Below are 22,965 nucleotides of genomic sequence, written 5' to 3'. Positions count from 1 at the left end.
CCGATCTGATTTTCCGAAATCTACAAGAGAGTGGTTGGTGCCACTGCAGCTCGCGATCTCAAATATTTTAGAGTATAGGGTGATATAAAAACACGCATATTATCATTTTAATGATGTGATCACAGAAAACAAATGACTAATAATAATAATAATAATAATAATAATAATAATAGATCTTTATTGTCCACAAATATGGCAATTTGTCATTTAGTTACACTTGTTATAACGTTATATGATAACTATAACATTGAACAGACACCTCACTCCTACCCATTCTCTCTCTCTCTCTCTCTCTCTCTCTCTCTCTCTCTCTCTCTCTCTCTCTCTTCCTCTCTTTCTTTCACGCATGCGACATACACAACATCAACATTTTCATTTCATTTTCAATTCGTTACATTCTTGGCAATTCAACACCAAATATTATCATCATTATCAATTGGTCACTTCATCTAGCCTAACATTAAACAAATTAATCAGTCAATCAGTCAACGCATCAATCCTTGGTTTTGCAGTACCATATGAAATATTCAAAATTTTTATTGCTGATGGAACGAACGTTGATTTATACTTGTTAGTTCTACATTTAATCTGACAAAAACTTCTCCCAGATGGCAAAATATCAAATTCATGGTATAAAATATGTTTTTTTATTGTTGGTAATTGAGAATGCTTTCCTTTCTATTGCTTTTCCATGAATTCTTTCTACTTCATCAACAGGATGGTTTATTATTTTTGATGCCTCTTTGTAATTCTAAATCATCATACAATGCTTTATATAATATTAAGCGAAGGATAGGTCTTCAATCAACAAATCGCGAAATAAGATGAAATTAGTGGTGCACTTTTGTGTCGGAAGTAAACAAGGCCGCCGCCATTTCGATTTCCTCGAGACAAAAACATTGATACGAACGATTTTTCCGAGGATTTGAAGCAGAACTCTAAACTAATGATGATTAATGCATGTGTCAATAGATCAGTGAGGAGTATGAGGTTCATTTTATGCAAGATATTGGCATTTATATGGGCGGTGTTAAAAACAAGTGGCTTACCCCATAGTCTTTTTTTTTTAACCCCTCATATATCTCAATATTTTTTAATTTCTAAGGCAGGGTGCATTCAGCACACAATATCGGGCATTCTAGTTAACGATCTATGTACCTCATTAGCAAGCATTAGTTGTACGTCATGACAAAGAAATCCGCCCTCTACCAGATAAATATTAATGTATTTCTTTCTACAACATTTCTTTCATAGCTTCTAAGATATTCATAGCGTGGGACGAGCGGGCAGTCTACTAGTAGTGATCTTTTTAAATAGCTCTAACAATATAGTAAACTAAAGTTCATGTAACTTTTGGGAAACAATTTCATCGTACAGGGTAGCCATATCGTCATTAACATCAACCATATAAACATTGATGCATATAATAACAATATAAAGTAAAAAAAAAAAAAAAAGAATAAAATGTGGTGGTAACTTTCAAAACCTATCAAGTCTCCTTTTCGCCATTCAGATAAAACAGCTATTTTTTTATCTAGTGCGTTAAAAAGGAAAATACTTGTTCTTTGCTATATACAAGGTGTCCACGAAGTCAGAGTACATGATAATAGTAGAAATCCTCTTTAAAACCCCAAACTTATTCAATTTGGGATGTAAACGAATTCTATTTTAACATCACGTGATCTCTTCTTTAGTGCGGCTATGTGGTCTAGTGGTATGGCACTCGCTTTCTGATCGGAAGGCCCTGGGTTCGAGCCTCGCTCGGCGCATAGTTGAGTCCTTGGAGAAGGCTCTTTGCTCACATTCTCTCACCGTACTCAGGTGTAAAATGGGTACCTGGCCGTTAACAGCGTTGTCTCTGTCCCAAAAATTTGTAATATCGCCTGGCAGGCGTCATGTCTCGTCCTACATGTTATGTGTTGCTGTTGGCCAGGGACCCCTTGTAAAGCGCTTTGAGCACGTTTAGTGGATATTGCGCTATATAAAAGCTCAAGTTTTTTTTGTTTTGTTTTTTTTAGTGAAGAAAGGTATATTTTAGCCAAATCTCAACAATATATAGCAGAAATGAATAAATAAAAATAGATAGTGAAGTAGGAAATATACCAAGACTTTGTGGACACCCTGAAGAACAATACCCTGAATGTTTTGAAAAAGTAGCTTGTTTTTGTAGATTCCAAAATATCAAATGGATTGAAAGACGTTTTTATCTCATTTTCTACCTGAATGTGACTTAGTAGGGTTTGAAAGCTACTTCCTCTAATCTGCCATTTAAAAAAAGAAAACACACATTCAAAATGTTGGCCAAAAAACTCGTCCTTCAAATATCGATCGATTAAAAAGGCCCTAATCGTGGAAAAAACTCTCAAACCTGGAACCTCGCAAAGTCCCAGGGTTTAATGTTTTCGCCAAGATGAGGGCTGTTTTATTCGATTATTATTTGAAGGACGAGTTTTCGGGCCAAAATTTTATAAACGTGTTTTTCACAGCACGGCAGTCATATCATATCATAGTGCAGTTATTTCTGGTCGAATGACTGGTAATTGCTACCTCAAAATTGTATTATGTCAAGGGGAGGGGGTGGGGAGAGGGGGGGGGGGGGGGGGGCGAGGAATCGATTTAGATGAGAGAAAAAACAACTGAAATGTAGTAATTATTATGGGACTAAGGTTACATTTATGTTTTATTTGAGTACAATAAATATGATTTCTTGAAGTTAAAAAACAAAAAACAAACCCCTAACGTTTTACATTGAACATTTTCTAACTTTAAAATGACTTTTCGGCAACATAATACCGTTTTGAGATGATAGGCACATAACGTGCGTAAAAAGCACATAGGCGAGGTAGTATATGGTATATTAGTATCAATAAACATGACGAAAAGTGTGATAAAATTATGGGTATCATATCCAGAGGGTAGCAAGCAAATGCCTTTGTCCGTCAAACGCTATAGACACAAGGTTCAACTCTGGTTCCATGAGCCTGAGGACTATGAAGAACTACTTTTTTAAAATGCGAAAGTGATAGTAAAAATTCACCTGCATCTCTTAACTGTGGATTCGTGACATTGCGCGATTCAACAAGTAAAAGCGACTAATTTTTTAACTCAAACAATCTCCCTACAAAACAACTTTATGTTCTTATTTATTAAACAAAGATCACTCTTCAAAGTTTCTGATGTACAAAATAAATCTTAATAAGAACAACAACAATGTATATTGTGTCGTAACAAATGTGACCATATTGCTGCAGGTGGAAAAAGGGGGGGGGGGGGGGGGGTTAAAAGAGTCAAACAGTGTAAGTAAGTACATTTACTCTTCACATGTTTTTTTGACATACTATAATTTAGCTAAAGAAAGGGTGAAGGGTTACATGAACAAGGAACACGCATGCGAGACAAAGTTAGAATTAAATAAATAAGATATTATGGTGTGGGAACATGATCAACTTACGCCCCACTTGTCAGGATCCCATCCCAAAAAGTGACCTGTGAATGACGGAGGTTCGAATCCTTGTTTTATTTGGAGGATGACGGTATTGTCTGGGTTACGTCCAGATGGATCATGTTTGATGTAATCCTGGAAAATGAAATAGACATAAAATCATTAATTAAACTGTATGTATGTATGTATGTATGTATGTATGTATGTATGTATGTATGTATGTATGTATGTATGTATGTATGTATGTATGTATGCATGTGTGTGTGTTTGTTCGTGTGTATATGTGTGTGTGTGTGTATCGGTGTGACTGCGCTCGCGTGCAAAATATCATGTGGTCTTCTGTAGCGTAAAATTACCGAAATATTATTTATTTTATATTCATTTCCCAAATCAAGTGTATAGATATCGTGTATTTTTGATGCCTTATTTATAATAAATAAGGCTAGACTCTTAGGCAAAAGGCACTACATAACTAGGTCAGCGTGGCTCAGCGGTATGTTACCCGAAAGGTACCGAGTTCCACTCCCCGCCGTGTTGTGTGGCGCATCACCTCGTATTAGCTCAATTTGCGGCGATGCACTACTGCTCACGTCTGGGTTATTTCAATCTTTCCTTGGAAGAGACCCAAAAGACACATTTCCCTTTGGGGGTAAATGAAGGGGAATTTATATTTTATTTTTCTATATTTGAAATTTACTATTATGTATAAAATTACCTTTTGTTTAAAGCCAAAATCCCCTATTTTAATTTGAACAATGTGGAGTAAATGAATATTTACAAGAAACTGACAATTTCAAGTTCTATCGCCACTACTAAGAACAGCTTTCATACGTAGATCTGCCTACTTGAAAATTTAAAATTCGTAATTTGTGGAAGAGAAAAATTGCATTCACTAGAATTAACTTTAAAAATTGACAATTGGATTCAATAGTCTGATGTCACGTCACCCAGCAACGGCGGCCATCGTGGTTCTAAACAAATCTGTACTTTATATTCTTCATGCTGGCTAGAACGTTTCTTATGTCATGTGATCAGAATGTGTAAAAGTCAAAACATGATCAGATTTATAATGCCTCCCCCCCCCCCCCTTGGATACGCTTTTATGCTCGTCGGAGTAATATTTCATAAGGGCGTTTAGAGCCAGTTACTAAGTTACCATGCGTCATTACGAGGGCAGTGACGTTACGACTGTGGAAGAGTATTTAGTCAAACAAGGATTAAATAACACTTCAAAATCCTGACAATTATGTAGTCTGGCATCAACTTTCATTTTAAAATAAGCTTTTCAAATCTGTGAAGAAAAATTATGAATGCACGAACTTTACCTTTTGTTTGTATAATATAGGTACGATTTTGTGTACCTATAATGGTCATGTATCAATTTGATCTTTTCTTTTGTTTGTTTTAACTTATATATTTAAATTTTCAAAAATCAACAGCGTATTTAAAGGTCTTTTGACCTAAATATATAACTTTTAATGATCATGATATTAATGACTTATGCTCATGAAGATCCGAAATTGGAGCCAAAATTGTGCAATACGCTTCAACAGTCATGTCGTCACATCCCTCGTAATGACGCATGGTAACTTAGTAACTGGCTCTAAACTATTGGAACAATGGCGGACGACCTTATGAAATATTTCTCCGACGAGCATAAAAGTGTATCCAGAGGAGAAAAACATTAAAAATATGATCATGTTTTGACATTCTGATTACAAGACATATGAAAAGTTCTAGCCAGCATGAAGAATAAAAAGTACCGATTTTCTTTGTTCAGAACCACGATGGCTGCCGTTGCTGGGGAACGTGACATTAGACTATTGAATCCAATTCTACACATTTTTCGTAATAGTAGGTAGGTCTGTATACGAATACGATCAAGGCGATAACCATACCGAATGTGACTCATGACCTCAATCAAACCAGAATTGTACTGAACCAAATGCAGAAAAATGAATTTAAAATTTGAATGACCATGACTATGAAAGTATAGATTTTCTCACATTAAGAAACAAAACTCATTCTTCTCAATCAACAACTTCAATTTAAACCACAGCTTATTTGTTTTCAAATTATAAATTAAAATTTCATCATCTAAACCACTCAAATATGATACCGGTTTGAGGTGATTTACCAAACACACACACATACACCAGACCTGCCAACCTTCCAAGGATGAAAAGTGTATTCTATGACCCTAAAAAGTGTATTTTTTTTAGCAAAAAAGTGTATTTTGTCCGCGTGAGTGGAAAAAAAGTGCGCACTATACAAAAATTTATATAAAAGCTAACACCAAACCCAAATTAAAATAAACTCTGATCTTCATCATTCAAGCAATCTCTAGTGATTACAAAATTATCGATTTATCAAGAAACTAAAACTCAATGACCATTTTAAATTAGCATAAGGCTTAGAAATTGAAATATCTAAGGAAATTGCTTTCGAAACACTCAAAGAAATTACCAAAAGGCCCAAAACATGTACGTAGTATTGATGCTAGTGTCAGTGGAAGAAGTGGTGGTTGTTGTAGCGATGGTGCTGTAGTGGTGGTGGTGATGATGATGAAACTGTGGTGGCTGTGGTGGTAGAAGTGATGTGGTGGTGGTTGTGGCAGTGACAATGCTGTGATGGCGGTTGTAGAAGTGGTGATGCCATGAAAGTGGTGGTAAGAGATGATGATGTGGGGATGATGCTGATGTACCAAATGAACTTGTGATGGTGATATCTGCTAGCCCAGTAAATCAGTTATGAGTAAGTTTTGAGCTATAATATTTGGGAGAGTAGTCTTCAATTCAATACATGACATTTTGCAACAGTGGCAAGATATTTTCCATATATGTTATCCAATGATCCATCTCTCTCTCTCTCTCTCTCTCTCTCTCTCTCTCTCTCTCTCTCTCTCTCTCTCTCTCTCTCTTTCTCTCTCTTTTATTTATTTTTTTATTTTTTATTTTTTGATCATTCACTCCTCCTCCTCCTCCTCCTCCTCCTACTCCTCCTCCTCCTCCTCCTCCTCCTCCTCCTCCTCCTCCTCCTTCTCCTCCTTCTACTACTACTTTTACTACTACATCCTACTAATACTATTACTTTGGTCAAATGATGGGAAATTCCTAAGTATGTAATATGCAAAGACAAGTTAAATAGTTCTAAAACGGTTATGGAGAATTCATTTTGAACCAAATACTGTTCCTAAAGCTGCCCACTTTGTAATTCAAGACTCGTACAAAATAATTAAGGAAAAAAAGATCATTATAAATTTTATAAATCAAAATAGAGTAATTTTAGTTATTATAAAGGGAAATAACCCATTTATGTTTAAGTTAATTAGCAATACAGTTTTTAATTGAAGGCTTCAAAGTCAAAGATATTGGTTCAATTACATTTTCACTTAGAATTTTCTATTTGATAAGTGGCAAAAGTTTAAATGTGGTCTGAGACTATTTAAAGTATAAAACAAGCTTCTATACATAATCCTATGCAAATCCTCAAAAATGTATGAGAAAAATATTGGTGAAAACCGGCATCATATAAGCAACTGAAATGATAACGATAGTATTAAATATGATGCATCATTCATTCAGAAACACAGTCTACAGTTGGTGTACGACACGACACGTGTGTATCAATGCATCAAATGTATCATCAATATCATTCACATCACACATCTTTTAACAAATCGTATTAAATCGTATCCTGGGGTCAAAAATCGTACTAAAATACGATTAATCGTATTGGTTGGCAGGTCTGATACACACACACACACACACACACACATATATATATATATATATATATATATATATTATATATATATATATATATAAATATATATATGACATGATCACCACTTTTATGATACGACCAATTTCATGTTAAATTTACCTTTATTCATCTCATAGGGAAAATTTGTCTCAAGGGAAGACTGGAATAACCCAGGCGTCAGCTGCAGTGCTGGGCCGCAAATTGAGCTAGGGCCTGGTGAGTTGCTCAAGGCCACACAGCGCAGCCGCGGTGATCGAACTCGGTACCTTTCGGGTACGAAGCAAAGATCCTACCGCTGAGCCACGCTGCCACTTACAAATTACAACAGTTGACAGATCGCCCTAATAGTCACAGTATGACGATGAACAAAGTTTATATGTGCGAGATTTGAACTTAGCCGGCTCATATACAGGCTTAAACTGCACGATTACTGCAAGTTCACATAAGAATTCTTTCTTCTCTAAGTGTAATTTAATAGAATGATATATTTTATTACCATAGCCGTCTGTAAGCTCATTTTCTTTTCAATCTCATTAGCACCTTTTCCGAGCCAAACGTATACCTGGAAAAAAAATAAGGTAAATTATATAAGCGTAGTGAAGATAAAAGCTAATTGAGAGCTTATCATTGTGATGGTTAATGTCGTAAAATATTTCTAGGGATTACGCTTTGAAATGGCGGTGAAAAGGAAAATATCGGAATGCAGGCATGGGAAAAAAAACTTGAGCTTTTATATAGCGCAATATCTACTTAACGTGCTCAAAGCGCTTTACAAAGAGTACTTGACCAACAGCAACATGTAACATGTAGAACGAAGCATGACGCCTTTTAGGCGATATTACAATTTTTCGACAGACTACCTACCCGCTTTGAAGAAGGTGAAGAGGAGAAAACGAAAATGAGAATGATTGGCAATGAGTTAGGATTATAAATATGTTGCACCCTAAAAAGCTATCGTTGATGAATTAATATGTATTGAGTTTAGACTAAAAATTCATTGAACTTAAAACATAACGCAAAAGATTAAGTTTATATGTTCTACAAGGGGTCCACGGTCAACAAGAATGACATCTTTTCGAATTATTTTATCCAGAGACAACGTTGTAACCGGCTAGGTACTCTTTTTAAACCAAAGTGCGACGAGAAAATATGAGTAAAGAGCATTTTCGAAGGACTCAAGTTTGCGCCGCTCAGAGAGTGGCTCAAACCAGGGACCTACCGTCAAAACCACGCGGTTAGAAATAGATGCACTGTTTGTGTAAATGGAGTAATTTATTTAGTCGACCCCTTCCTTCAGTTGACTCCCTACCCTTAGTTGACCCCTCACCTCATCGATTGTATCAAGAATCATGACGTCATCTTCATCTAGATCCTGAAACAAAAACAAAGAAATATTTTTTTAAAGTAACAAAAGAAGACAAAAATATAAAACCAAAAAAAAAAAAAAAAAAAAAAAAACACCAAATAAATACACAAAAATAAACACAGAACCCCCCCCCCCCTCCCCCCAAAAAAACACAAACAAAAACAAAAACAAAACAAGAACACACACACACACACATACAAAAACACACACACACACACACACACTCTCTCTCTCTCTCTCTCTCTCTCTCTCTCTATCTCTCTCTCTCTTTTTCTCTCTCAATGATATCTATCAGAATTTGGTTTATCGTCACTTCTTGATTGCACCAAACACGAGTAAAGAATGACTGTTTGTATTATCATTGGTTACACAATAAATTGTGATATTTTAAAAATTGGACTTTTATATGGCGCGACATCCACTAAATGTGCTCAGAGCGCTTTACAATGGGTCCCTGACCAACAGAAACACTTAGCTTGTAGGACGGGACATGACGCCTGTTGCATTTTTCCGGGCAGAGACAATACTATTAACGGTCAGGTACTCATTTTACATCTGAGTACGGTGAGAGAAAGTGACCAAAGAGACTTTTCCAAGGACTCAACTATGTGCCGAGCTAGGCTCGAACCCAGGATCTTCCGATTCGAAAGAGAGTGTCATACCACTAGACCACATAGCCGCACTAAACCCTCTTCCGCACTAGGACAGGACTGTCCTGGGACAGTCCTGTCCCAAATTTGTAACATATAGAATTTAGAGGAATCTTCCGCACCTATTGGGACGGGACAAAACAGTCCCGTTGTGTCCCAAGCCGTTGTGAAATGCTACAAAATCAACGGGACAGGACTGTCCCAGTCCCGTGTTCATATCGTTTGTGATATTAGAAAAATATAGCAGACTTCCGCACTAGGACAAAAAAGTCCCAGACTTGGCGGCGCCGTGTCAAAATTGAAATGCCTGTCTTTATTTTCTGCATCCCTACTACTACTGCAACTACTACTACTACTACTACTACTACTACTACTACTACTACTACTACTACTACTACTACTACTACTACTACTACTACTCTCTAACTTCTACTGTTGCTTCTGCTGCTGCTAATGCCACTAATATATTAATACCTACATCCCTTACAATTTGTATTTATTTCCAATTCCATTGTATTTATTTTCCAACAATAGTCCACACTTTATTTTAGTTCACTGTCTTCTATACTCCCCTCTTTTAACATAATTAAGTACGCACCTTTTATAAATTTCTATTGCTCTGTTTTAATTCGCGCTTCCTCACAAATTAACATACAATTTCCTGCCCATCAATGTTTTTGTTTATGCATCTTAACAACGCCACTACCACATTATCTCATTCGCCTGTAGTTTTTAATTCATCATGTGTTGTTGATGAATGGGAAACCCGAAACGTCCATTTTATCTGTTTTCGTATAGTAAACTGAAGCTTACATTCAATTTCACAGTTATGATTTATTTATTCATTTCAATTCTGAATATAAAAAAGCAAGAACAATTCAAAAAATAATTCTATGTGATGAAACCACGTACAGAAGGCATAGCAACATAAACATTTTCGGCAATTTAAAAACGTATGTTTATAAATATAATTTAAGAAGTGTCACACTTTGTGACACAGCAGTAACGTGTCTAAAACCGGTCGCACATCTATTCGGTACCTTGTGGGATCAATTATCTTTATCGTTATTTATTTCGGGAATTTTCAATGAAAATATTTTTAAGTAAGTCCTTCTGAGCCACTTAGACTCATTGTAAGACAAATTAACTCCTTTAGAGCCTTGTAGCCAATTGTACAGGAGTTATCCCGGTTTCAATAGCGTTGTTGTTTGAAAACCTTTGAACAGGACGCTAGTCTATCGCAGATTACTATCCCAGCTTGACAGGTACCCTTTTACACCTGAATGGAGTGAGTGATTGGAGTAAATTTTCTTGCTCTAGAAAGTACAAATTGGCTTCGGTCGGAATCGAACACAGAACCTCTGAGTGCAGAGTACAACGCGCTAACCATGGGCCATCTTGCCTCCTAAGCTTATAAATCCGGAACTTATCCATGTTGCTGTAGCGTTAAGCAGACAGATAACAGTTTAAAATTAAAAAAATAAAATTCCCTTTTTCATCCCATAGGGGAAATTTTTCTCGAGGGTCTATTCCAAGGGAAGACTGGAATAACACAGGGGTCAGCCGCAATGCAGCGCCGCAAATTGAGCTAGGGCGAGGTATAACCCAGGCGTTAGCCGCAGTGCAGCGCCGCATATTGAGCTAGGCGAGGTGACTTACTCAAGGCAACACAGCGCATCAGCGGGTGATCGAACTGATGCCTTTCGGGTACGAAGCAAAGACCGTACAACCGAGCTATGCTGACTTTCTATTATCCTCTTAAATGATACTAGTCCGTCAAAGATTACTTTCATCAGCGAACCGGTACTCATTTGCACCTGGGTAAAATGAGGTGATTCCAAAAAAGTCATTGTAAGATACGATCGGAGATCACCATAGAGTCTACGGAATTGACCCTTGAGCAATCTTTGGGTCATTAAAGGATGCACCCAATATTGTTTTCTCTTTCAATTTGTCTTTTTTTTCCACGTAGTAAAGCACAGAAATATGCAACCTCTATTTCATCCATTACTACTACTACTACTACTACTACTACTACTACTACTACTACTACTACTACTACTACTACTACTACTACTACTACTACTAGTAGTAGTAGTAGTAGTAGTAGTAGTAGAAGTAGTAGTAGAAGTAGTGGAGAAGAGGTGGTAGTTGTAGTGGTGGTGGTAGTAGTAGTAGTAGTAGTAGTAGTAGTTGTTGTTGTTGTTGTAGATGTAGTAGTCGTAAAAGTAGAAGTAGTGGTAGTAGTAGTAGTAGTAGTAGTAGTAGTAGTAGTAGTAGTAGTAGTAGTAGTAGTAGTATTAGTAGTAGTAGTGGTAGTAGTAGTAGTAGTAGTAGTAGTAGTAGTAGTAGTAGTAGTAGTAGTAGTAGTAGTAGTAGTAGTAGTAGTAGTAGTAGTTGTAGTAGTAGTAACAGCAGCAATAATATTACTCTTGCTATAAGAATATTTCATGATTATATAAATCTTATGTAAACAAATCCCATTGTACAGTGTAAAAAATCATTATCGTCATGTCGTATCTTATATTGATTCATAAAATGTGAATTATTAGAGTTGTACCAAGGACTTAGTTTTTAACTTATTAATTTATAATTCAAACTATTAAATAACTAATCTATTAATTAGAAGATTTTACATTATTATTATCACCATTATAATTATCATTATTATTATTATTATTATTTATTATTATTATTTATTATTATTATTATTTATTATATTATTATTATTATTATTATTATTATTATTATTATTATTACTATCATTATTACTATCATTGTTTGCCTTGCTTTATTATTGATTTTGTTTATTTGATTTGTTGATGAGAATATTATATTCTTGTATGAGTTATATTGACAATTGCCTACAAATAAACTTTTGAATCTTGTAAAAAAAAAAAAAAAATGCATTCGCGCAGGTGTGTCCCGGGACAGTCCTGTCCTAGTGCGGAACCCCTTTTGAATAGAAGTTTTCTCCAGCGGGACAGGACAAATTTGTCCTGGGACAGTTTTGTCCTAGTGCGGAAGGAGTCTAAACCCTCTTCCGCACTAGGACAGGACTGTCCTGGGACAGTCCTGTCCCAAATCTGTAACATATAGAATTTAGAGAAATCTTCCGCACCTATTGGGACGGGATAAAACAGTCCCGTTGTGTCCCAAGCCGTTGTGAAATGCTACAAAATCAACGGGACAGGACTGTCCCAGTCCCGTGTTCATATCGTTTGTGATAGTAGAAAAATATAGCAGACTTCCGCACTAGGACAAAAAAGTCCCAGACCTGGCGGCGCCGTGTCAAAATTGAAATGCCTGTCTTTATTTTCTGCATTCCTACTACTACTGCTACTCCTACTACTACTACTACTACTACTACTACTACTACTACTACTACTACTACTACTACTACTACTACTACTACTACTACTACTACTATTTCTACTGTTGCTTCTGCTGCTGCTAATTCCACTAATATATTAATACCTACATCCCTTACATTTTGCATTTATTTCCAATTCCATTGTATTTATTTTCCAACAATAGTCCACACGTTATTTTAGTTCACTGTCTTCTATACTGCATTACACAGTTCCTATCCGCCTCCCCTCTTTTAACATAATTAAGTACGCACCTTTTATAAATTTCTATTGCTCTGTTTTAATTCGCGCTTCCTCACAAAGTAGTATACAATTTCCTGCCCATCAATGTTTTTGTTTATGCATCTTAACAACGCCACTACCACATTATCCCATTCGTCTGTAGTTTTTAATTCATCATGTGTTGATGAAGGGGAAACCCGAAACGTCCATTTATCTGTTTTCGTATATTAAACTGAAGCTTACATTCAATTTCACAGTTATGATTTATTTATTTATTTAAATTCTGAATATAAAAAAGCAAGAACAATTCAAAAAATAATTCTATGTGATGAAACCACGTACAGAAGGCATAGCAACATAAACATTTTCGGCAATTTAAAAAAGTATGTTTATAAATATAATTTAAGAAGTGTCACACTTTGTGACACAGCAGTAACGTGTCTAAAACCGGTCCCACATCTATTCGGTACCTTGTGGGATCAATTATCTTTATCGTTATTTATTTCGGGAATTTTCAATGAAAATATTTTTAAGTAAGTCCTTTTGAGCCACTTGGACTCATTGTAAGACAAATTAACTCCTTTAGAGCCTTGTAGCCAATGGTGCAGGAGTTATTCCGGTTTCAATAACGTGAAGCGGACAATTAACGTATTTGTTTGAAAAACTTTGAACGGGACGCTAGTCTATCGCAGATTACTATCCCAGCTTGACAGGTACCCTTTTACACCTGAATGGAGTGAGTGATTGGAGTAAATTTTCTTGCTCTAGAAAGTACAAATTGGCTTCGGTCGGAATCGAACACAGAACTTCTGAGTCCAGAGTACAACGCGCTAACCATGGGCCATCTTGTCTCCTAAGCTTATAAATCCGGAACTTATCCATGTTGCTGTAGCGTTGAGCAGACATATAACAGTTTAAAATTAAAAAAAATAAAATTCCCTTTTTCATCCCATAGGGGAAATTTTTCTCGAGGGTCTATTCCAAGGGAAGACTGGAATAACCCAGGCGTCAGCCGCAATGCAGCGCCGCAAATTGAGCTAGGGCGAGGTATAACCCAGGCGTTAGCCGCAGTGCAGCGCCGCAAATTGAGGCGAGGTGACTTACTCAAGGCAACACAGCACATCAGCGGATGATCGAACTGATGCCTTTCGGGTACGAAGCAAAGACCGTACTACCGAGCCATGCTGACTTTCTATTATCCTCTTGAATGATGCTAGTCCGTCAAAGATTACTTTCATCAGCGAACTGGTACTCATTTGCACCTGGGTAAAATGAGGTGATTCCAAGAAAGTCATTTTAAGATAAGATCGGAGATCACCATAGAGTCTACGGAATTGACCCTTGAGCAATCTTTGAGTCATTAAAGGATGCAACCAATATTGTTTTCTCTTTCAATTTGTCTTTTTTTTCCACGTAGTAAAGCACAGAAATATGCAACCCCTATTTCATCCATTACTTGTAGTAGTAGTAGTAGTAGTAGTAGTAGTAGTAGTAGTAGTAGTAGTAGTAGTAGTAGTAGTAGTAGTAGTAGTTGTAGTAGTAGTAGTGGTGGTAGTAGTAGTAGTAGTAGTAGTAGTAGTAGTAGTAGTAGTAGTAGTAGTAGTCGTCGTCGTCGTCGTAGTAGTAGTAGTAGTAGTAGTAGTAGTAGTAGTAGAAGTAGTGGTAGAAGAGGTGGTAGTTGTAGTGGTGGTAGTAGTAGTAGTAGTAGTAGTAGTAGTAGTAGTAGTAGTAGTAGTAGTAGTAGTAGTAGTAGTAGTTGTCGTTGTTGTAGATCTAGTAGTCGTAATAGTAGAAGTAGTGGTAGTAGTAGTAGTAGTAGTAGTAGTAGTAGTAGTAGTAGTAGTAGTAGTAGTAGTTGTAGTAGTAGTAGTAGCAGTAGTAGTAGTAGTAGTAGTGGTAGTAGTAGTAGTAGTAGTAGTAGTAGTAGTAGTAGTAGTAGTAGTAGTAGTAGTAGTAGTAGTAGTAGTAGTGGTAGTGGTATGTATGTAGTAGTAGTAGTAGTAGTAGTAGTAGTAGTAGTAGTAGTAGTAGTAATAGTAGTAGTAGTAGTGGTAGTGGTAGTGGTAGTAGTAGCAGCAGTAATAATATTACTCTTGCTATAAGAATATTTCATGATTATATAAATCTCATGTAAACAAATCCCATTGTACAGTGTAAAAAATCATTATCGTCATGTCGTATCTTATGTTGATTCATAAAATGTGAATTATTAGAGTTGTACCAAGGACTTATTTTTTAAATTATTAATCTATAATTCAAACTATTAAATAACTAATCTATCAATTAGAAGATTTTACATTATTATTATCACCATTATAATCATTATTATTATTATTATTATTATTATATTATTATTATTATTATTATTATTATTATTATTATTATTATTATTATTATTATTATTATTATTATTATTATATTATATTATTATTATAATTATTATTATTATTATTATTATTATTATTATTATTATTATTATATTATTATTATTATTATATATTATTATTATTATTATTGCTATTATTATCATTATTACTATCATTGTTTGCCTTGCTTTATTACTGATTTTATTTACTTGATTTGTTGATGAAAATATTATATTCTTGTATGAGTTTTATTGACAATTGCCTACAAATAAACTTTTGAATCTTGTAAAAAAATAAAAAAATAAAAAAATAATGCATTCGCGCAGGTGTGTCCCGGGACAGTCCTGTCCTAGTGCGGAACCCCTTTTGAATAGAAGTTTTCTCCAGTGGGACAGGACAAATTTGTCCCGGGACAGTTTTGTCCTAGTGCGGAAGAGGGGTAAGATGTGTGACTCGACATGGACTGAACCTAACTAATGGAAATAATGTTTAGTCAAAATAATCTAATATACGATTATTTAAGTTCGTGTAGTTTGTAGTAAATTAAAAATCAATTTATTTTACGGGAAATCAGGAATTACGGAGCAGTGGGATACCTTAAGAATAATTAATATAAGGCCAGTTAATCGCGCGGTCGGATAATACAAATTACCTTGGTAAGCTTTCGTAAGTAAGACTGCACCAAAAAGTCGTCGTTGCAACATTCGAGTCAAAAAGATATATCAATATTAAGTTACTTGAAAAAAAGACAAAACTATAGCAAGATTCCGTTTTGTTTGTTTATGTTTTAATGGCTGTACGACGCTTGCAGCGCATATAGGTCATATCAGCGCAATTAAAAAGGGAGAAAATGGGATAGTCAAAAAATTATAGAAATACAATTAAAACACCCAAGTAAAAGATAGAGAAAGGTATCTAATTGGTTCAAACAGGAATAGATGTCGATTAAAGAGCAAATCATCATCAATGCACTTTGTTTGAGATCACTTAAGAATAGAATCCAGAAAACAAAAATGAAACGATCACTACATAACGTAGTGTACTTAAAAACAATGTTTTTAGATTTTTTTTAAAAATTGAGCTTTATATAGTGCAATATCCACGAAATGTGCTCAAAGCGCTTTACAAGGGGTCCCTAACCAACAGCAACATTAAACATATAGGACGGGACATGACGCCTGTTAGGCGATATTATAATTTTTCGGACAAAGACAACGCTGTTAACGGCCAGGTACTCATTTTACACCTGAGCACGGTAAGAGAATGTAAGTAAAGAGTCTTTTCCAATGATTCAGCTATGCGCCAAGCGCGAGGCTCGAACCCAGGACCTTCAGATCCGAAAGCGAGTGTCATACCACTAGACCACATAGCTGCAGCCACTTGCATCAAACGATAACAGTTGGCATAAACAAAACACACCGGTTAACCTTTGAAAAAAAAATCCAACATCTCCAGCTTGCAATCATGTATTATATAAGAGACATTACATTAAGGTGTCATGCACATTAGGACAGAGAAGTCGTGACGTCAAAACTGATAGTCTTCCGGTTCCTAAATCCTTGAATGTGTGTTGTATGTACCAGTCCTTTGGAGGATTAATAATGCATATGTTACGTGTGATCATAAGGTGGAATAACTGATTTAGTAGCTCGATGTATAGGCAGATTCTTAAGATTACGCGAGGTGAAAGAGCGAGGATGGCTGATCTTTATTGACCACCAGCATATATCTAGACTATAAAATTAAAAATATAAATTTTTAAAAATGAGCTTTTATATAGTGCAATATCCACGAAATGTGCTCAAAGCGCTTTACAAGGGGTTCCTGGTCAACAGCAACATTTATCATGTAGGACGGGACATGATACCTGTTAGGCGATATTACAATTTTCGGACAAAGACAACGCTGTTAACGGCCAGGTACTCATTGTACACCTGAGTACGGTGAGAGAATGTGAGTTAAGAGCCTTTTCCAAGGACTCAATTATGCGCCGAGCGCGAGGCTTGAACCCAGGACCTTCCGATCCGAAAGCGAGTGTCATAGCACTAGACCACATAGTTTCACAATAAGATACCATCACTCTAAAACAAAAAGATCAATTAAACAAGGTAGCCTATGCATCCAGTCCTCCGGAAGAGTGGTTTTACACTTCTAGTGATGATCGGAATCAGTTTTTTAGACATTACTCTTTTGTTGCCTATATACACATAGAGGGAGTATTTTATACGAAACACCATTTGAGCTAGAAATTAATGCTTTTTACTGTTGTTTAATATGAAATATTGAAGTTTATTATTGTATCAAACAAGACGATCAAGTATTGTATATTTGCAAATCATGTGTGTGTGTGTGTGTGTGTGTGTGAGTGAGTGTGTGATTGTGTGTGTGTGCGCGCGCGTGCGTCTGTGCGGGCTTGTCTGTGTGGGAGTGTGCGTGTACATGCGTTTGTGTGTGTGTGTGTGTTTGGGGGGGGGGGGGGGGGGGGGGGGGGGGGGTTGGTGAGTAGCTCTAGGCAGGGGTGTTAACGCTGGAGTATAATGCTTTGTTAAGAAATTCCATGAGCCTTCCGAGTCCAAGAGAAACTCCATCTGTTTGTTGTAAAGAAACATTTCGTAATCTATTAGATGAATATTATTTTAAAACTTTCAGCCGGCTATTTTCTTAACAGGTAGCTCTATGACGTAAACTGAGAAACAAATTGGGCAGCTTATGCTGGTGTAAAATAACTTTAAAAATGTGCCCATGAAAATTGCCAAACAAAAAACAAAACAAATAAAAAACAAAAAAAACAACAAACAAACAAACAAACAAACAAAACAAAACAAACAAACAAAAAGGCAAAAAAAAAAACAAACAAACAAACCCCACTCCCCCATAGCCATTAGATCTCTGGAGCCTGAGTTCATCCCAGTTTCATTAGCGTGAAACGGATATAACAATTGCTTGCTACCATTTAGATAGGTCGCTAGTCTTTATCAAAGGAATTTCCGCCACATCTAACAGACCCAAATACCCAAATACTGCTTGGTGGACAGGGGGAGGGGGATTGGGGAAAAATATCTCTCCTTCACCCAGGATCGATCTCCGTCCCTTTTTCGTGTGAAGCGAGGGCTTCAGCAACTGAGATATGGGGACCCCCCCACCTCCCCGGTCCAGGCAGGGTTATTTTTTGGGGAATGATTTATATATTTATCTATTTATTTAATTTCAGACATTGTTTCATGCAGAGCATTACAGATTTTTGATGTGAACTGATAAGAAAAAAGAAAGAAACAAAAATAAACTTCAGAGTTTATATCGGACAATATTCACTAAATCTGCTAAAATCGCTTTACAATAGGTCCCTAGCCAACAGCAACCCTTAACATGTCGGACGATACATGACATGACGCCTGTTAGGCGAAATTAAAATAGTTTGAACAGCTGGGTGACAAAGAAAGAGAAGAGTAATATTAGTTTTTTGAGCTTATCTGATCAGAGAGATGAATGGCGTACCATGATCACCGATGTCTGGCACAGACTTGGTACTGAAAGAAGAAGAAGAAGAAGAAAGAAGAAGAAGAAGAAGAAGAAGAAGAAGAAGAAGAAGAAGAAAGAAGAAGAAGAAGAAGAAGAAAGAAGAAGAAGAAGAAGAAGAAGAAGAAGAAGAAGAAAGAAGAAGAAGAAGAAGAAGAAGAAGAAGAAGAAGAAGAAGAAGAAGAAGAAGAAGAAAAGAAGAAGAGAAGAAGAAGAAAGAAGAAGAAGAAGAAGAAGAAGAAGAAGAAGAAGAAGAAGAAAGAAGAAGAAAGAAGAAGAAAGAAGAAGAAGAAGAAGAAGAAGAAGAAGAAAGAAGAAGAAGAAGAAAGAAGAAGAAGAAGAAGAAGAAGAAGAAGAAGAAGAAGAGAAAGAAGAAGAGAAGAAAGAAAGAAAGAAAGAGAAGAAAGAAAAAAAAGAGAAGAAGAAGAAGAAGAAGAAGAAGAAGAAGAAGAAGAAGAAGAAGAAGAAGAAGAAGAAGAAGAAGAAGAAAAAGAAGAAGAAGAAGAAGAAGAAGAAGAAGAAGAAGAAGAAGAAGAAGAAGAAGAAGAAGAAGAAGAAGAAGAAGGTGGCATAACTATTTTATCAGCAGCATGTATAAGTAGATTATTGAGATTACGTGACGTAAAAGAGCGGGCTGGATGATCTTTATAGACGAACAGAGTATGTGTAGACTTGAAAATAATATGTCAGCAATCTGAAACCATCAGTTACACAAGGTATGTATCCAATTCTCCGAAAGAGTGATTTCACTCTTCCCATGAGATTGGAACCAGTTTTTTTGACATCACACTTCTGTTATCCCCATTGTAAGCGTAACTAATATAAAAATTTGAATTAAAATAAATGCCTTTATTGATGACGGTGAGTTTTCGTTCTTAACCGACTTGCACAGATATGCAGGTCTGATAATAGAATTACTTATGGGTTCATTGTTTTATTGGAAATCAAAAATTTTGTCTATTACAACAATGTAAAACAAAGCCCATAAGCGGGTTAGGATGTCAGACCTGCATATATGTAAATGTCGTTCTTAACCAATTTACTCCGTACTTTGGAAAAACACGTATTTTGGCCAGAAAACTCCTAAAATCGATTGATATTTTAAAAAAAAAAGAAACTGAGCTTTTACATAGCGCAATATCCACTAAACGTGCTCGACGCCCTTTACAAAGAGTCCCTGGCCAACATCTACATTTAACATAAAGGTCTCGACACGACGCCTGTTAGGCGATATTACAATTTTTTCGGATAGAGACAACACTGTTAACGGCCAGGTACTCATTTTACACATGAGTACGGTGAGAGAATGTGAGTAAAGAGCCTTTTCCAAGGTCTCAACTACGCGCCTAGCGAGTCTCGAACCGAGTCTCGAACCCAGGACCTTCCGATCCGAAAGCGAGTGACACACCACCATAGATAGAGTGTGTTGAAAATGGCTGATGGCAGGTGTTATGAGTTTTTAAATCTAAACGCATAGCATGAATATAAATTGAATATTTTGTTATTACAAACCTAGTTTATAAAGTGCATTATTGATAACAAGTATGAAACCTGAATCGTATTCTAGGCAAGAATTTTCTCATTATATCATAAAGCTTATCACATTCCTAATCTTTAAGGCGACAAATCACACTCAACGACGCCTCAGACAATAATAACCAGGCTACATAAAAGCCATCTTGCATACACTATTGTCACACAAATCCCCTGGATATTTCGTCCCTTTTCCATCAATAATTAACTGGTTAACGACTGTATTCTGGAAAAAAAAACACGTATTTAAAATTTGGCCAGAAAACATGTTCTTCAATTTATGATATCGATCGATTAAACTAACTTTCAGTTTGGAGAAAAGTCTCTAACCTGAGACTTGAGGAAGACTAATGAAGTCCTAAGCTTGAGAGGTTTTTTGTTTTTTTTTTTAAAAACGAGATAAGGATCATTTAAATCGATCAATATTTGAAGGACAAATTTCCTGGCCATATTTTTAAAAAATACGAATTATTTCAGTGTACGGCAGCAGTTAACTGGCTATAGACATTGTACAAAGACACGCATAATTGATAGAATTTTAATCCGCTTCCTTAGTAACAAGAAGCGGTATATTTTACGTCTTCTTCGTGGAAAATAATCACGAAGCTGATGCACTCTGAAACAACTCATTAAAAAATTTAGTTATAATAAAAAACTTGAGCATTATAAACTAAACGTGCTCAAAACGCTTTACATGGGGCCCCTGGCCAACAGCAACACGTAACATGTAGAACCAGACACGACGCCTGTTCGGCGATATTAAATTTTTTTTCCGATAAAGACAACGCTGTTAACGGCCAGGTACTCATTTTACACATGAGGACGGTGAGAGAATGTGAGTAAAGAGCCTTTTCCAATGACGCAACTATGCGCCGAGCGAGGCTCGAACCCAGGACCTTCCGATCCGAAAGAGAGTTTCATACCACTAGACCACATAGCCGTGATAAAATTATCGATCCTTTAAAATGTCCCTTACCTTGTTAATAACTCTCAAACCTAGGACTTCATAGAAGTCTTTCTTGAATATATCCATTGAGTTACACTTATTTAGAGGGGTTAAAATATATCTACGTAGTCTTGTGGTATGGCACTTGCTTTCGGATCGGAAGGTCCTGGGTTCGAGCCTCGTTCGCCTCATAGTTGAATCCTTGGAAAAGGCTCCTGATTCACATTCTCTCACCGTACTCAGGTGTAAAATGAGTACCTGGTCGTTATCAGGGTTGTCTCTTCGGAAATGATTGTAATTTCGGCGACATGTTCATGTCTCGTTCTACATGTTACATGTTTCTGTTAATCAGGGGCCCTTTGTAAAACGCTTTGAGCACGTTTAGTGGATATTGCTCTTAATGAAAGCTCAAGTTAAAAAAAAAAAAATTGTTGTATCATTTTGTCTCCCATCAAGGGACTGAATTAGGCAGCGAATAAATTCATTCTCTCAATTGGACCCTGTTAAACAACGCACAATATCAATAATATTAGAAAAAATAATACACCTTAAAATTTATTTTTTAGATCGTCTATTTTTTTTCATCTATTTTTGACATTTTTAATTATTTGTTTTGATAAAAAGGAAACTCCAAATGTTGACAATCACGTATCTCGTGTTATTTAATCGATGCGTAATAATTATTCACATTTGCTATTATTCAAATTATGCTCATAAAATACAATAATGTACATTTGTCCTTAGATATTATTTCATCATAATATAAATTGACGGCATCAGTTAGCGCCAAGAGGCTTTTATAAACGGAAGTTGTAGCTTTGTGTGTGTGTATATATATATATATGTATGTGTGTGTGTTGTGTTGTGTGTGTGTGTCTGTGCATGTGTGTAAGAGAGAAATTAAGGATATATATATATATATATATATATATATATATATATATATATATATATATAGAGAGAGAGAGAGAGAGAGAGAGAGAGAGCAGAAATAAATTAAAATAAAAAAGAGATAGATGGATAGATAGATAGATAGATAGATAAATAGATAGATAGAAAGAAAGAAATAAAGAGAGAGAGACAGAGACAGAGACAGAGAGAGAGAGAGAGAAAGAGAAAGGAGAAAGAGAGAGAAAGAAAGAAAGAGAGAGAGAGAGAGAGAGAGAGAGAGAGAGAGAGAGAGAGAGAGAGAGAGAGAGAGAGAGAGAGAGAGAGAGAGAGATTTAGTTGGGCGTTGGACCAAATGAGATAAAAATTCCCTCGGCTGGTATTGCGAAAGATTCTAATTAAAACAGTATTTCATGGATTCACCCTAAGCTATGTGAGATACATTTAATATTCCTTATCTAGTCTTCAGCGGCAAAGCTGTAAGGTGTCTCGCCTTGTACAAAATCAAGCAATGTTCATCGTGATTCGTGATCAAATGGGTGGCAATAATTGCAATATTCTAGCTCAGCGTTGTGAGCTTGGGTAAGCCCTTCTGCATATATTCAACTTAACTCAGGTGCGAATGAGTATCTAGTTATAAACCATGATAAATATTGTTAATGTTATTACGAAAATCATCTCCACGTGGCTAAATAAGTATAACTTTCTAAAGTGCATTTAGCATCGTTATTTCACAACAACACATGGAATGAGAAGCAAGAGTCCTCAAACGCAAGGGCGAGTTTGAAAGAGGAAGTGAATTGACAAGGAAAATGAGAATTTCTTGATAATCCCCAAAATAAATATTTGCATCTGGAACAAGTGGGAGGAATAAAAGCCCGGATGACGTAAGATGGAAGC

At 36.0% G+C, this 22,965-nt stretch overlaps 1 protein-coding gene across 5 annotated transcripts in view; it reads right to left on the bottom strand.

Annotated features, from left to right (window-relative positions):
- The window catches only part of LOC144973081 (advillin-like), a 101,902-nt gene that overhangs the window by 11,516 nt on the left and 67,421 nt on the right, over window positions 1–22,965 (bottom strand). For all 5 annotated transcript variants that reach the window (XM_078915088.1, XM_078915091.1, XM_078915087.1 and 2 more), the window contains exons 23-25: window positions 8,535–8,579; window positions 7,704–7,769; window positions 3,452–3,577 (exon numbers count right to left, since the gene is read on the bottom strand). In XM_078915088.1, the coding sequence (XP_078771214.1) occupies window positions 3,452–3,577; window positions 7,704–7,769; window positions 8,535–8,579 (237 nt within the window). The remainder of the gene's footprint in view (window positions 1–3,451; window positions 3,578–7,703; window positions 7,770–8,534; window positions 8,580–22,965) is intronic.

This window comes from Berghia stephanieae, chromosome 5, assembly GCF_034508935.2.
Source record: "Berghia stephanieae isolate SIO BIC M18660-M18661 chromosome 5, UCSD_Bste_1.3, whole genome shotgun sequence".
Lineage (NCBI taxonomy): Eukaryota > Metazoa > Mollusca > Gastropoda > Nudibranchia > Aeolidiidae > Berghia > Berghia stephanieae.
Note: the sequence above shows the minus strand (reverse complement) of the source record. Positions and strands in the feature narration are given on the sequence as shown.